General features: G+C 34.0%; 1 protein-coding gene across 1 annotated transcript in view; it reads left to right on the top strand.

Annotated features, from left to right (window-relative positions):
* The window catches only part of LOC112048597 (steroid receptor seven-up, isoforms B/C), a gene marked incomplete at its 5' end in the record, with an annotated part of 125482 nt that extends 110017 nt beyond the window's left edge, over positions 1 to 15465 (top strand). Inside the window, one exon of the mRNA XM_024086204.2 lies at positions 11848 to 15465. Coding sequence (XP_023941972.1) covers positions 11848 to 12122 — 275 coding nt within the window. The remainder of the gene's footprint in view (positions 1 to 11847) is intronic.
* Positions 15466 to 16921: the final 1456 nt, after the last annotated feature.

Here is a 16921-nt window from a genome sequence, read left to right as displayed (position 1 = left end):
GTATTAGCCACCTAATATATTTATCATCAAGTCATAACTGCATTTTTTCTATTCCGTAAAGCTGTAAAGCGTAACGAAAATCACAAGCACACAGGTAAGTAGTTTTGATTAGTTAGTTAGTTAATAATAAATTAATAGTCAAAATCACGTGAACCATTTTCAAATAGCTAGTGTGTGATTTTTTTTATATATGCACTAAAGTACTACTTTAAGTTAGTGAATATGCCTGAATAGATAGAAAATTTACGAAAAAATATGTTGAATCCTTTTTTGTTTATCTGTATTTCTAGTCACGAAACAGAATAAAACATCCCTATAAAGGTATAAAAAAGAGTGAGTGTAAATTCGAAATAGGAACGTAACATTCGAAATTTAAACCAACTATCATAAAGCTTAGTTCACACATGACACTTTCCTATCAGATACGATTGAACTGTCGCGACGAGCGACCTGAACTCGGACCTATTGTTACCCACTGCTGACACCCGTGACATCGTCTGACACCGACTGACATTGCTTTTGTGACACTGTGACCCAGTTGCCGAGTTTGTAAGGCGTTTTGTGCTGTATTGTTGTTGTGAGATGAGATGTGTTTATGAATGTGCTGGACAAACAATATGGGGCCGGCATTATCTCGTTTGGTAAAGTTTGTTATGTAATTAAAAAATATTTTTATGAATTATATAACAAAATTATTCCATTGTTTTAATAAAAACACGATAATATTTAAACCACAAAACATTTTATCATTAAAATATTTATTTTTTGATTTGTTAAAAACTGTAATACCCCGATAAAGTAAGTTTTAAACGTTTTTAAAGTACTTATTTCTTGATATCTTACATACTGACAAGTTGACACCGCGCAGTTTCATCCGTGTGGTTCCCGTTCCCGTAGGAATACGGGAATAATATATAGCCTATATTATTACAAATATGCACAAAAAGAAAATTTCAAATCGGACCAGTAGTTCCTGAGATTAGCGCGTTCAATCAAACAAACAAACAAACTCTTCAGCTTTATAATATTAGTATAGACATACATTTTAAATGTATTGCATTATTTAATTTCTTGCAATCGTATTTAGCTTTTTATTATACGCCAAATTAAATTTCATTGATGAAATCTACCAGACACTTATGATAATGATTTAATAACTTTTCTAAATCGAAAGTCTTTATCATTTATAACCTACAACCACAGACAGACAATAATGAAATAATTAACTACCAAAGTACTTAAATACCGGTAGCGTGAAAGTATTTCTGTTACGCCATAAAGTACCTGTCGCCACCCGCCGCGTAGTTTATGTCGCAGATCGAGATAACGCTTGCATTGTGTGGACGCATCTTTACAGCTTTCGCGCCTTTTCATTCAATTTCCCTTTCGATTCCTCGTAGAACAAGAACCTGCGATAGCATGCCTCAATTTTGAAGACTTAAAGTTTGTTATCCTATGTATATTAAGGTACACAGACAATTATGGGATGAATTATAAAGCCATGGTGGTTTTTGAAAGGTGGTTTCATTTGTCTAATTGCAAATTTCGGTGCAGTAAAATATACTGGGTCATAAAGTCATAGAACGGTGTCATCGCGTCAATGTCAATGATTCAATCAAACAGTCTCGGGACGTCGTGTGTGTACACTGCCCTAATTTTGCTTCCAAATTCGAATAATCTTCTCTATTTTCAAATCCCGATAGCCAGGCGTTATAATAACAATACAGGCAGTGATTCTTGAGACGGCACGTATTGTGAAGAGGTTCCTCACTCTGGAGCACTGATCGCCGATTGCTTGGGCACTTAAATGTCCGGCAGCAAGAAAGAGAATTTTTAAGACCTAGTGTTTAGTATTATATTTTTATTATTATGAACATTGTTAAAAATTAAAAAAGGACAAATAAATAAATGAGAGAAATTTTTATAAAGTCTGTAATATCCCCCCTGCAGGCTTTGAAGAGCACTCTATTTTTTTGACCGACTTCAAAAAGGAGGAGGTTCTCAATTAAAAATCTTATGAGGTTTTGGAGTGCAAGGTAGAGGGTTTTTTAAAATCTGTTCTACGGATTAGTCGGTCTTTCGAGCATAAGAGCAAAATAATTCACTGTATAATAAAATAATTAAAATTACAATGTTGTTAAGTTTTACATTTTTTTAAAGGCAAAGGTCGTAACACTGTACAGCTTTGTATTCACATCAAAACTCAAAGGCACGTGTCAGTGCCGCTGGCGACCAAAAAGACCCGCATCTGTAAAAAAAAACCTTTATAACAACAACAACAAAAGCTATTTACAAATATTCTCTCGCCCGCCCACTCAAAAGGTGTTTATTTAAAAATTTCGCTACACAATACCAATGCCACCATTTTTTCCATTCGCGCCATTTAATGCTATTTCGCGCCATTAAGACTTGATGCGTTCCGCGCAACTGTCAAATGTCAATGTCATTTTCGACCTTATTCTTTTCGTAGATAATAAATAATTTCTGAAATGTCAAATTGTGTCGTTTAATGCAATAAACGTTGATTTTTTTTTTAATTTTTTTCGTACACGTGTTTATGGCTTTCAATTTGTGTCTATTGATTCTTTGTAGGATACTACGGGATTTATTATTTTTCAATGTTGTCACCGTTACATTGAATTTTTCTTGTTAAAATTCAATGTTTTTAATGCAACTACCCCATCGGTCCAATAAGGTTCTGAGTTCGAGTACTGGGTCGGGCAATTCAATATTGTGGTTTCATTCTCAAAATAATTGTAATAAACAGTTTTTACGTTGGAACGATGTTTTTTCCGGGTTAAAAGGTAGTCTATATGTCAATGGATGGAATAAATGGATGAATATATGGATGCTGGCGTCTCGAGACCGTTTGGTTTGGAAGTCCATGCAAGAGGCCTATGTCCAGCAGTGGACGTCCATCGGCTTTTAATGATGATGATTGATGGGAAAACATATATTTAAAGTGTAAATAAGCGTCGACAAAACCTCCTACAGGCCTCAATTATAAACGTAAATAAACACCTCAAATCTCGATAGCGAAGTGTCGCAGATTCGAATCTCGGTCGAACACCGGGGGCATTGTCGCGGCTAAATTTGTTCCGCCATTTCCGATCTCCTTAGCTGATTATTTTACGATTGTAAAGGCGCCATTGTTGAATTCGCTATACAGGGTGTTTTGCGTTTCTCATTGTCTTTATACAGGATATTGCTCTTTATCAGTTAGGTAGATGTTATTATAAGCTTTTGTTTGACTAACATGTTATTGTTATTGTTTATGCTTAATGGTGTTATAATTGTGATATACTAGTTGGATTTGTCTACTTATCGTTTAACTTATCTAATTATATTACCTATGTATTATTTCCATATTTTACCAAGAAAATAGATTTTTCTGAGGCAATTTAAATGGTAGAGTAACAAAAGGTTTTAATAAAAACTACATTAGCAATATCAATAAGACGTAACATACAGAATTTTTATTTATAGTTTGCATTTGCAAACAATAATAATAATTGGTCTCAATCTGAGGTATTTATATTATGAAGGTGAATTTATTTTTTTGTAGACCCGGGACTCTTCGGTTCTGGAATAAAAAAACTATGTCTGTATCCAAGATGTAATCTCTAAAATAATGTGCCTAATTCTGTTATAATAATCGGTTCAGTGGCAAAGTCATTAAAAGACAACAAACTGTCTATCATTAATTTCAAGTTCTTAAACGAATGAATGATTACGTTCGCAAACTTAAAACATCCTGTATCAATCGATTTTATTTGCCGATACTCGTGTACGCGTCAGTTATAATAAGATTCGGTCGAAAGGAGCCATTATGTCCATAGACCATTGTTCGTTAATACAAACCCAATGCTTATTCTTCGTCTAAGATGATCTGCAAACATCTGCGTACCTACCCACTACGCCTACGACACGAAAACTCCGCCATTGTTGCCCCGCCATTCGTCTATTTGTTATCTGTTGTCTATGATGTTATCATTGATTTATAATCTGTGGTCTTCTGCGACAAACGTTCCACATTCAAACCAAATTCAAATTCGTATTCTATCTCGAAACAGGGAGCTTACATCTAATAACAATATTTATAAGTTACTCGATATCAAAGCTTTGCGGGCTTTTGAACGAGAACAGATAATATCAGAGATACTATAAGCAGATTAAATAATAATGTCTAGATACTTTTTTCTTGTATCCATATGTATTATATATGAGAATGTGAATTTGTTTGTTTATTACGCTTTCAAGCTTCAACTGTTTCACCATGCATACCCATTTTACATACCTACTGGGATATAAAAAGACATTGTAATTTTCTTTCAGAAAAAAAACTATTTCCGAGAGATAGAAAAATGCTATTTTAAGTAGGTGCCGAAATAAGTCGCATACAATCGAGTAATAGGTGTATAGTGACAAAAAGTTTAGATAAATCTATTCAAAAGGAAGATTTTTAAAACCAACTGATTCATTAATGAAGTCTGTGGAAAAATTTACGTACAATTAAACAAAACGAATAAGTACAGTTCCTCCTACAACCTGGCATCTTTTAGACATGAATAAATGGACATTTATAAAGCAAGGACGTTCCACCTCAGGTCACATCCAGACACATTACGAATCAAATAATTGAAGATATTTACCATTTCGTACAACTCGTAAACATATAGTGCTTACCCTACTTAAAAATATTGTGCACGCTACTGGTTATATCTTTAAAAATATCAGATGATATTTATTATATCAAGTATAGGGTATCTAGAGCCTATTTCATACATACAAATACATAAAATATATTTCATACGTAAAAAGCTAAAACGTCTGCTAATGAACATTAAAATGAAGAAGTTCGGGAGTAGAAACCAGAACTCTCACGCAATATAACCACTATACCATAGAAAACGTCATAAAACGATACCTATGATATAATCAAAAATGTACCCCAGTTTAATAGACCAAAAAAAAATTAAATAGAATGAAATTAAACCCCTTTTTATCAAAAACACGAAATACACTATTAACACCCGCATGCCGAGTTTAATAAGCGGCAATTATATTATTTTTTATAAACGATAAATATGGCGCGAACGTACGATCGAATGAACGAGCGAGTGAACGAATGCGGGCTGAACTAACGCAATCACCCTTTACATATAGTGTATCGGTTAACGTCATGCGTTCACAATTTAAATTAATCGATTTTATTGGTTTTGATTGAACTTCTTATGTGTAATGTATCGATATGCCGTGGCCTTAATTGTCAAATGGTTAAGTTTGACGGCTACAAATAATGTCCAAGATTCGAGGCACTAACCTAAATTAATTTTTTTAATGAATTTTCAGTAATAAAATAATAGTAATAAATAGTAGGAAAGGTATTGCTTCACTTTATGGATAGTTTCTAAAGCTACACATAAAGTGTAATCCACATCTAGTGCAAAACTGTACTCATCAAGAATCTCAGCTACCGTCAGCTATCTAAATTTGGGATTTTATTGAATATTGGACTGTGTATATTTAAATTTAGGTATCATTTTCTTTACCAATAATTTTAAAACAGTCAAAGCAAAATTGGCCGAATTTAAGTGCAATTTTCTACATGCGTCCTTTTAGTATAAGAGGTCAATGATTAAAACAAAATAATAAAAGCTACCAATAGCTCTACCCCGCCTGGTCGGCGCCGGCGCGAGCTATGGCAGCCGGCACTGATTCAGCGGGTCAGATCTGTTGACACCACCATCAATACTATTTGAGCCACTAAACGCTGGAGCGGCCCCTGATTCACTGACTCATTATACGGTACACTCGATTCATTTTTCTTTACAGTTCCTTGGAAATAACGCATGTTAATTCCAATTTATGTAGTCGTGTAAGCGTGGACCGTGTTCGAAGTTCAAAATTTTGCGTGGACCGTGTTCGAAGTTCAAAATTTTGCGTGGACCATGTTCGAAGTTCAAAATTTTACAAGCGTCTGCGTATAAAATCAGAACGTTATAAACGTGCAGCGTAGTCCGTGTTTTGTATGGATGGTCTTTACAAATAGTCAACCTTGACGTTTCAAAAGTGCTTGTAAACTAAGCCTACTTCAAATAAATGAATTTTTATTTGATTTGATAGTTAGTCAGCCTGAAATATTTGAATGACATTGGGCATAGTAACAGATTAGGTACTTATGTTTTAAAAAGCTCTTTCCTGTAAGAAGTGAATCTGCAAATAATAAGATCAAATCAATAAAAACCTTCTCATTCTGTAAAGCCCGTTGTTAACGAAAATCACAATGTCAAATACACAGGTTAGTAATTAATATTAAATACAAAATTACGTGACTGAAAATCATTAACAACAGCTACATGGTAATTTTCGTGTATATCCACTATAGTTATTCAAAGTTAAGGCCTGCCCTGCTGACCTCCCTCTTTATAGGAAAGGGAAGAAGAAGAAGAAATACTTTAATTTTCTTTTTTAATTTTCAATTTGTTTTATATTGTGTGCAATAAAAAACAAATTGAAATTTAAAAAAAATCTTAGAAGAAAGAAAATCTCAATACTTCATAGTTCGACCCTGAATTTGAACCATGTGCATCCAATATCTACACCAAACCCACAAAACCAAACCAAACCAAAAGAAACCAAAAACCCCAGCCACATAGGCTAATAACGAGGTATTTGAGATGATTAATAATATACTAAAGAACAAATTATTCACTTATGTAATGATTTGTATCATTCAAAAGTACGAATAACTCAGGGAGGTGATCATTGCCACTGATCGTTAACCCTAAACCGCTGAAATCGAAAGGTGCCCAACAAATATCTCGGCTGATCTTTGGTCCAAGATCACGTTGAGATCGCCCAATAGTAATTAACCCTGCGCCGGCCTGTAACAATGTAATATAGTTTAATTGATACGACCCCGGTCTGAATGGCCATCAAAGAATAAGATGGGCTTAATGAATCGGAGTAATTGTGTGTTCAGTGCTGCCATGTTACTCGGGTACGATTTAACTGCTATCTAAATTATACTATTTTATTTGTGTTACAATGTACATGATACTGATTGGATTGTATTAGAAATTACCTCATATTATATTTGATATTTATGGCAGGATATTAATTCTCCTTGTGTTTTTACACCAGGTGTGGTGTTTAATATCTTGCCTAGTTCATTGTCACATGATCACATCATCCGATGGATATGCACTGTGAGGATATTTTGGGAACCTTTTTTATTCAGACGAGATAACTATAAGAGCCTCAATAGCTCAACGGTAAGAGCGGTTGGACTCATCACTGAGGGGTGGTGGTTCGATTCTCGCCCCGTTGGTCTATTGTCGTTCCCACTCCTAATACAGTATTTCCCGACTAGTTGGAGGGGAATGGGAATATTGGTAATATTTAAAAGAAATATTTAGAAAAAAAACTATAAACTAAGATCTCATAATGCTAAGTATGCAGTTTACAATCTAATTCAAATTCAGACGATATATATCGCTGTCTCTTTTATTGCGATGAACATTAATTCAATTCAATTCAAGTGATAATTAGTCCTTTAACAAAAATGTTTATTAGCCTATTATGGCCTACTACAGGGCCAATCATCCCTCCTTGTAGGAGAGGAAATATGAAGCTTAACCCACCACGCTGATCCAATGTGAATTTACGGACTTAGGAATAGAAATCCACTATCAGATGTTAAAGATAACAATTATCGGTACCGACGGCTTTACGTACGTACTCTCGTACGTAGCGGCTTCCCAACTCCGGGCTAAGAGATTTTACTGAAAACGTCTTAGACGATAGAACAACACAGTATATCTAACATCTGTAATACAGAGGCGTGCACACCATTGATGCAAGAATGCCCTGCTTACCCTAAGAACTCATTACGAACCCTGTATTAAAGAAGTATAATTTGCTCAAGTAATGCATACCCTTGTTAAAAACCCTGTGCACGCCATTGCTGTAATATGTGGTATCTCATATCGCCATTGAACCCAGGACCTCGTGATCCTAACATAGGCTAACCGCTGGACCAATGACACAGTCATCATCTTAATTTAAATCTCACAGTCCCCAAAACAATACCTAGATACATCATCCCCACCGACCTACTTCTAAAACATCTATCAATCCTCATTGCTCGAACACGCCTCCGTGACGCGGTGACACAAGCAATTGCGCTCACTTGCACTAATTGTCCGGCAGCTGGCTCAGATGGAACACGTAATACGTCAATTGCTCTCCGTATCAAGACTATCAAATGTTACGACGAATTTAAGGGAAATTAAATATCCAACTCGATCTGCGTATGAAACTCTAGAGCTCATAATTTAAAACCCATTTAAAATCTTCTCCATGCCATTTTTTTAAAGAAGAGTCTAAATTTAATACTTATACGTGAACTGTGTCCGAAATTCAAAATTTTATACCTGCGCGTTTTAATCCAAGTTCAAATGTAAGCGTAGACCGTGTTCGAAGTTCAAAATTTTATAAGCGTGCACCGTATTCGAAGTTTAAGATTTTAGGTATAAGCGTAGACCGTGTTCGAAGTTCAAAATTTTGTAAGCGCGTACCGTGTTCGAAGTTCAAAATTTTATCAGCGTGGACCGTGTTCGAAGTTCGAAATTTCACGCGTGCGTATAAGTTCAAAACTTTATAAAGTGCAGCGAAGTCTAAGTTTAAAATATTGTGCCTTGCAGTGCATTCTACATTTAAATTTTCCATTAAATACGCTGTTATAATAAATTCAACTAGCTCTTTTAGACTTAGTATTTGCCAAAGAACCTCAATAATGGTCGGATTCAGATCTGAAAGATTTCAAATTTCATCCGTATATAGGTACTTCTATCGTTTACCCCTAGAACATTTGTTTTTGATTAATACGAGGCGAAAGAGGAATAATACTACTACTATTAAATAAGTAATAAAAATTTAGTAACATAAAAAGTTGGTTTTAACCGCTGCAGTAAGAACTATCCATTACTCTAGTATCTCCTCAGTACTCACACACAAGTAGGTTAATTTTTAATTACCACCTCACGCACGATGCCGGTCACAATTTTTTTAAGTGGTCACTTTATTACGCTGACACGTCTTGTAAATGTTTAAATTGAAATAACTTCAGCCATTATTATGGCTATTAGGCTATTAGCATAAGTGGGTCAAGAATATAGTCACTCAATGACTACTGGTCATATTTTGTGCCATTAATGGCACGTAAGAAAATCTTGACTGCTGGGTAATAAATAAAATTAATAGATGCCTTACTCAATTAGCCGAGAATAGAAAATAGCGGTGATATAATATTTAAAGCAAATATTTATGCACATTTTCAAAAAATAATAATATTAAGTAGTAATGCAATAATAAAAATTGCATTGGATTGCAATAAATCATAAATATTTCATGTCTTTGGAATTACATTAAGTTTTGTTTACGTTTTAAGCTTAATAGTTTAAATTTTACTGCACTTATAATTCAAACAGACAGTATCCATTAGTTTTTAATTCGTTATTGCAATTATATTAAATAAAGAATGATCAAATTTAGTAAGTAAATTCGTAATTTATTAACGAATATGCTAAGTATTTGTACCCCACATAAGAAATAAACAATAAAACAGAAAGACAGTACAGTCGCTTAATAGCTATTTTTATCATCAAATTTATGATTGAAGAATAGGTTACGTTTGCAATTGAGTTAGCTGTTTATTTTTAAAATAAGAGAAATAACTTACAAAAAATTATTAAAGAAAATCCGCAAAATGAAGAAATTCACGATCAAAGATGCCTGCCAAAATTTAGGCTTTGTTCAAACTTGTTGTCATTAATAGCTGTTAAACTAATTGGATATTTATCTCTGCACATCATTGTCTTGTCTTACAGATGTACCTACAGACGTAGTGCGTACTTGGACATTGAACTTTTAAATGTTGTACAAAACTCAATTATTAATAACTAACCATGAATCGTTGAAAGAGTAAATCCCTAATACACACTTCCAAAAATTTCAACTATCACAAATTGCAGAACAACACTGAAAGAAAGATATCTCAAGACTCAAGACATTGCATAATATCAACTCCAGAAATAAAACTAAATCTAAATCAGTATTTTCATCTCACGAAGTACCTATCGACTAAAATATACTTTATAATTTTATTATGTTAAATAGGATTTTGCCTAATTAACAATTCTTTGTTGTAACTATACAACTTTGAACTCTCATCAAAGATCATATTCCAAATACACATTCCAAAAATCGTCCAACAACTATCATTAATCGCGATAAATTGCAGAACAGAAAGAAAGAAAGATATCTTCGCGAGACATTGCACAAAATATTAATCCTTTCCGTTTGGCAACCCCAAAAATAAAAACGTATAAACATAATAGCCCGTGAACGGTCGCAGGCCGCCGTAATGCGATTAGGGCCCCAATACACGACGCTGCGGATGGCAACATTAATACTTTTTATTGTTATTCTGTGAAGAAATGGCGCGGTAAACAAAACGGTCATTACGATAGCAGATGCGCGCCGGAAGGAACTGTGGCTTGTGAGAGAGGCGTGCTTGTACATCCATTTGTGGGGATTATAACACAATTATGATATTACTCGCCTAGATATTGCAAAATATTGAATGTTTGTGACAGAGGTCATCCGAAGAACTACAAATTACGTTGCTTGTGCATATAATGCACAAGCAACGTAATTAATTATTACACAATTGTATTAACTGAAGTTAAAACAACTGTGATACAAATTTAAAATCGTTTTACCGGATATATTTTATGAGCGTGCGCAGGAACTTCACCACCTTGTTCCTTACGTAGTGGATATCCAGGCAACTCATACGAAACGATTGCATCCACATTCATAATAATTCTCACAGAAAACATTTGCCCTTCCAGCGTTTGTGTTTCCTGACAACACCTTCAAAGTAAGAGTGAATAGGCATCTTCAAGGTAGCGCGTTCCAACTTAGACCGCATTAATGCTTTCCATCAGTCTTAATTGTAAAATTATTTTAATTCGTCGTAAAAAAAAACATCGAGTAAAACATCCCCTAAAGGTTCCGTTTTAAATGTTCGCAATAATGTGAATTAAAGTTTGTCCATTTTTGAAATCTATAGGTTCATGCGTTAGCTTTTAGCGCGGTCTGTTTTGTGGGTTTACTTATACCTATGATTTAATCATTGTTTACAATCTTATGTTACTAAACTCTTTCAAATGTTTCTCTTCAAGTGGAGCAATCAAACCTGAAACCATGATTTCAAAACGTCACTAAATAGATACTTAACTAACTCATCAAACAATATACCACCTTCTGTGGAAACTTGACAAGTGTTACCGCAAGCCAATGTGTTATTGGGCCAATTATTTGGCACTCGGGTGCTAATTGGTCATCAGCCAGCTTTTACAATGCTTGACGCACATTTTATTACTTGACGAAACCCCGTCTTATTATTTTTATAACTTCAACATTGCGAAACAAAGCTACCTAAGCCGTAGTTAATGTAGCGAAAACATTTCTATTATCTACCTGCCGTGCCGTTTTGTTTGGATGACGTCGTTTGTATTTGCATAAACATAAAAATGATTACGTTCAACGTTGGGTAATTTCTGAATGTTTCTTTTTGGGCCCTTTTGATCCCATTTTAAATGCCTATTGCATTTTGTTTTTCCCTACATTTACGCTAGATTTAAATTCTTCCGATACCAACTTTTAAATGTTTTTAGATGCAGTATTAAGAGTTTCTTTAGATTCCAAAAGCTCTTCTACGTTATAGCTTATAACAATAAATATCAATTGTGTTAATTTTATTTTTTTTCTTTACAGATGCCTGCGGGTTATCAGACGTCCAGCACATAGACAATTTACAGGAGAAGTCACAGTGCGCTCTCGAGGAATACTGCCGGAGTCAGTATCCCAATCAGCAGACGCGGTTCGGCAAACTTCTTCTACGACTACCCTCATTACGAACGGTCAGCTCCCAAGTCATAGAGCAGCTGTTCTTCGTCAGGCTGGTGGGGAAGACGCCGATCGAAACATTGATAAGAGACATGCTGTTATCGGGGAGCTCGTTCTCGTGGCCGTACATGGCGACCATGTGACATACGATGTGGAGACAGCTTGCGGCGGCCTGATCCACGCCTTACGGCTTCCCGCCGTATCTGCCAAGCCAGCGATTCGACTTCCAGAGGTACCACGAGGCCCCCGAAGACGCTGTGACGTCATCGAGCGAATTCCAGGAGACTGAGACGACGGGGGACGATTACTTCGGATCGCGGAGCAGAGACAGCGAGAGAGCCGACCCTTGTCCGTCGTTTGACCCGATATCAGCGTTCTACCCTCCGAAAACGACAGAGCAAGAAGTCTTCGATTCAACTAATGCCAGTGAAACACAAAAAAGTGCTAAAGCGTCGATGATGATCGACAACCTACTAAATATTAGAAGTGACTATTGTTCCCAAGCGGATATGAAATAAGAACTCTTTACGGTGTTTTTTTTTGGGTTCGTAGTTACATAGTTCAAGTTATTTTGTTCCTCTGTAATATATTTTAGGTTATAGACGATATTTAATATTGTAAATAAAATGTTTTTATTATATTATAATTATTATAAATGTATATTTAATGATAAGGTTCCAGAGGCATGTTTTCTACGATAATCAATTACGAAATTCTCTTTAGACAAATATTCTGTGTTGGAATTGATTGAATTTTTGTAAAAAGTAGCTTAAGCACGAAACCTTAGTAGCGATCAGGTTTTGATAACTTGAATAAAAACTTTGACTATTTCACTACATCTAAATACTGTGTAGTTTTGATGAAAAATCATAATTTGAACATTCTTGGATTGACGTAACGTCATTTATTATCAAACGTGCAATGTAGATAGTTTCGTAAGTGTACATAAAATACATTTCTTTTTATTATTTTTATAAAGGTAAATTGTTTTGAACAGTTTTTATTATTTGTGTGAATTTTATAAAATTGAAATCTTATCACAAATTACGCTATCGGATATAATTTAAAGCTCACGCTTTCAACTTTTATTGAGTGTTTATGGCGTGAAATAAAAGCTTTCGTTCACTTATGAAGACTATTCAAATGCAATAAAAAAAATTTAAAAATATATATCTACCTATTATTTCTTGTTGCGGGCAAAGTATGTAAGATGGACAAATTCGTAAATGCCTGCAATAGTCTACTGCTTAGAACATCTTAATTGTTAAAATATTACCTGGGTATACTAAACTTCGTAACATAACGAACTTTGAATTTGCAGAAATCTTCAATCAGCCAAACCTTTTAAAATTATAACTTCTTACCTCCAGCGGAACCTTTGATGTTAAAAGGTGTGGGCACACTATTTTTTATAAAGTATAAATAGACCTGTCTTAAAAACAACTAATGGGCCAAGTATTGATTATTAAAACTAGCCATATCTTTTTATTTATAATTCATTAATCCACATTTTTAACCGACTTCCAAAAAGGAAAGGTTCTACGTTCGGCTGTATGTTTTTTTTTTTTTTTTATGTATGTCCAGCAATAATTTACATAATAAACCAAATCTTATTTGTTAAATAATAAAACGTACCTAAGAGGAACTAATGTAAAGTTAATATACTCGTAGGCTCTTTTTAAAGGATTACGTTTGCGAATGTTTACACACGCCTTATCAGCGCTTTTTAACTATAATTATTATTAATTGGGTAACTGGACATTGTCGATTTTACATACTGCGCGTTTCGACCGTAACATACAGATTTTGTAATATAAAATTCAATTTATTTCTCACTGGTGCTTTTATATAACTATAAATTATTAGAATATTCTGTCGATGGTTTGTTTTTACCTGTCACAATGTACAAATTTTATATAATTCCGAGAAAGCATTTAATGTATGTAGGATGGAGTTAAAGAATTAAACGAACTTTTAAGCAATATTAATGTTAATTTGTGTGTAAAACATTTTATATAATTTTTATAGTGTTTCTTGTAAAATAATAATTATCATTATCATGAAAGTTACTTAAGCCACGTATTCATTTCGAAACGTTTTCTAAACACAATATTTCAGACTAACAGATGAGTTAATAAAAATTATTTCGAAACATATAATTATGAATATTAGGAAAATTTACGCAATTTGTTTATTGAATATTTAATCTTACTGATTTACTAAAAGGAAAAAACACATTTCTTTTTAATATTCCTAAAATATAAAAAAAATTAACATCAATCGAAATTACTCAGTTTGTTTTCTGTATTTGATATACCTACAATTAAATCAGTATTGTTATTTAAAAAACTTAAGCTTTTAAATTAAAATTTCTTCAATCAAATAAGCCTTGCACAAATTGTGGACTTTAATGAAACTTGTTACAGAAATATTCGTAATGAATACGGGGCTTAATTGTACATTAATAAAAGTGTTACATACTATCTTACTCTGATGAAAGCACATTCATGCGTTAATGGTTGCGTTCCATAGCTTATATTTCTTAAATCTTGCATCCGAGCTTGCGTCCAAGCTTGCGTTGACTGGACGCAAAGATCTTAGCCGGAATTTTCACTGCAGTCTTAAATTATAGATACCGCAACGCATGTGTGTCATAGACTTTAGGGACGAGATTCTCAACCGATCAGATTGTACCATTTTGATTTTTTTTTATATTTGTAACTTCATCTGTACTTAGAAAGTAAAAAAGTAGTTAATTCAAAAATATATTACATATTTATATTTCTTCTGCTAAAGAAAATTAAATTAAATTAATTGCTGTGTATGTACTGCATAATTTTCTTGGCAAATTAAGTTTTTTTTTTCGTACGAAGATTATTTCACCAAGACTGATCTAGTCTCTTGGCTAACAGTCTTTTATTTTGTCCTCTTGGTGCTAATACGTTTGTACAACTATATTTGATAACTCGATTACTATTATAAAATGAAAGACACCGAATCCGATTGACATATTTCGTTTGAAATAGATAATTTATCAAAAATTATAAAAATACTTCAAATTCTACAGCAATAGTGCAAGCTAAAATTTAATTTAAACAATAATAAATTATTAGAAAAATATAGTGATGTAAGATTTGAAAAAGTATCGATACATTGTGTAATTTTTAGTAAACTGTATTATCACTGGCAAGATTCAGAGCTAAATTAAAAAGAACTAGTGATGGAACATTTCGAAAATATAGCTAAAAGATATATCGATAAATTCACAATTTATGGACATAACAAACGTTTTAGCACCATTTTATTTTGTAAAACGTAGTATCTTTTGTACTCTTTCACGCAAGTGGAAATCTCCTGCCAAATCTTAAACGTGTAACAGAGAAGCAATGTATTTATTCGCAATAATTGTACAGACGGTGTAAGTATAGTTGGTGTGTTTGAAGAAGCTGTATGAGACGTATCGAAGAATAAAGATGTCTTTCTGCATACTGTTGTTTCATTAAAATTGTCTTGCATACAATAACTAATAATAATAACTGCAATAATCATTACAATAAATATTTTATTATGATTATTTACATGAATAAAGCTTTTCTGTTAGATAATAATAATAATCAGTCAAGTAGATAGGTAGTTCATAATATAATTGAAGTTTGTTATATACAACGGATATTTTACATGATCAATATTCCTCTACGCCTCCAATAAATACAAAAATAGCAATCCACGAGGACCGTGACCTACATGCCTATAGCCAAACGTAAATCATCCATTACCAATAAGCTTACAGAATAGACAAGCGCAACACGTTAGTGATGTTCAATAAAAGCGATCATATCGATGCCACACCGATGGTCGATTAATTAATGCGTATCGATGACTTGCTCTTGCACGCACGGCTCGCGTGCGCCGCGCCGCACCTGTTGCACGCGACGCATTCCCACACGCGTGCGGTACTGGAAGACATCGTAGACAAATGTTAATTGATGAGGATGATCCTTTGACTCGATAAATTATACTCATTTATCGATAACAAAATTGAATAAAAAGCTCAACCGCATCTCTAAGTCTGTAGTAATAATGACATTGATTAATTATTAAATAATAATTAGAATATCAAGGTACTTGTGGTAAAATAGTAAGATTTGGCATAAGAAATCTTAATCTGTTTTTATACAAATATTATAGAGGTATCTACTACTGAATCGATGTTGTAAATTCTTTTACTACTAGAAAGCCACATTATTCACGAGTGTCATAGGCTATATTTTATCACCGTATTCTCACAGGAATGGATGAAACCGCGGGGCGTCGACTAATACAATTAATAAGCTATAATAAGCATCATCATATCAGCTGATGGGAGTCTACTGCAGGACATACTTAGGCCTTTTGTAGGGACTTCCAAACATCACGATCCCGAGCCGCCTGCATCCAGCGAATACATGCAACTCGCTTGGTCAGTCCACCTGGTGGGGGGTCGACCAACACTTACCCTAACCCTGTTGTATTTGTTAGTCAATCGCTTCCTACCGAACTCATTTACTTGGGAAATTTGCAACGAAATACTTCTTGCGTCATAAACTAAATATGCAAAAATTACTAGTATCAAAAAGACTGGATTGACATGACACCTTCAGCGCATAACCCAGTCGCATTAGGTACGCAGTGACGATAGTTTCATGAAGGTAAGCTAAGTAGGTACGGTACATAAACACCATTCTGAATTAGCCTATAAGCTATTTAAGCAATTACTTAGGGAATTCCGTCTAAGGGTCACCAGAGTTGATCAAGAAACAAAGGTTGAAAACTCTCTGAAAAACATGTAAAATCATGCATGGGATATAAGGGCATGAGGAGGAACACATACATATTACACCTATGGTACCTACAACACATGGATAGGGGGCCTAAGCGAAAGATGGCTAATGATAACTAATTA

Source organism: Bicyclus anynana, chromosome 17 (genome assembly GCF_947172395.1).
Source record: "Bicyclus anynana chromosome 17, ilBicAnyn1.1, whole genome shotgun sequence".
NCBI classification, from domain to species: Eukaryota; Metazoa; Arthropoda; class Insecta; order Lepidoptera; family Nymphalidae; genus Bicyclus; species Bicyclus anynana.
The sequence above is the reverse complement of the archived record's forward strand: the minus strand, read 5'-3'. Positions and strand labels throughout refer to the sequence as shown.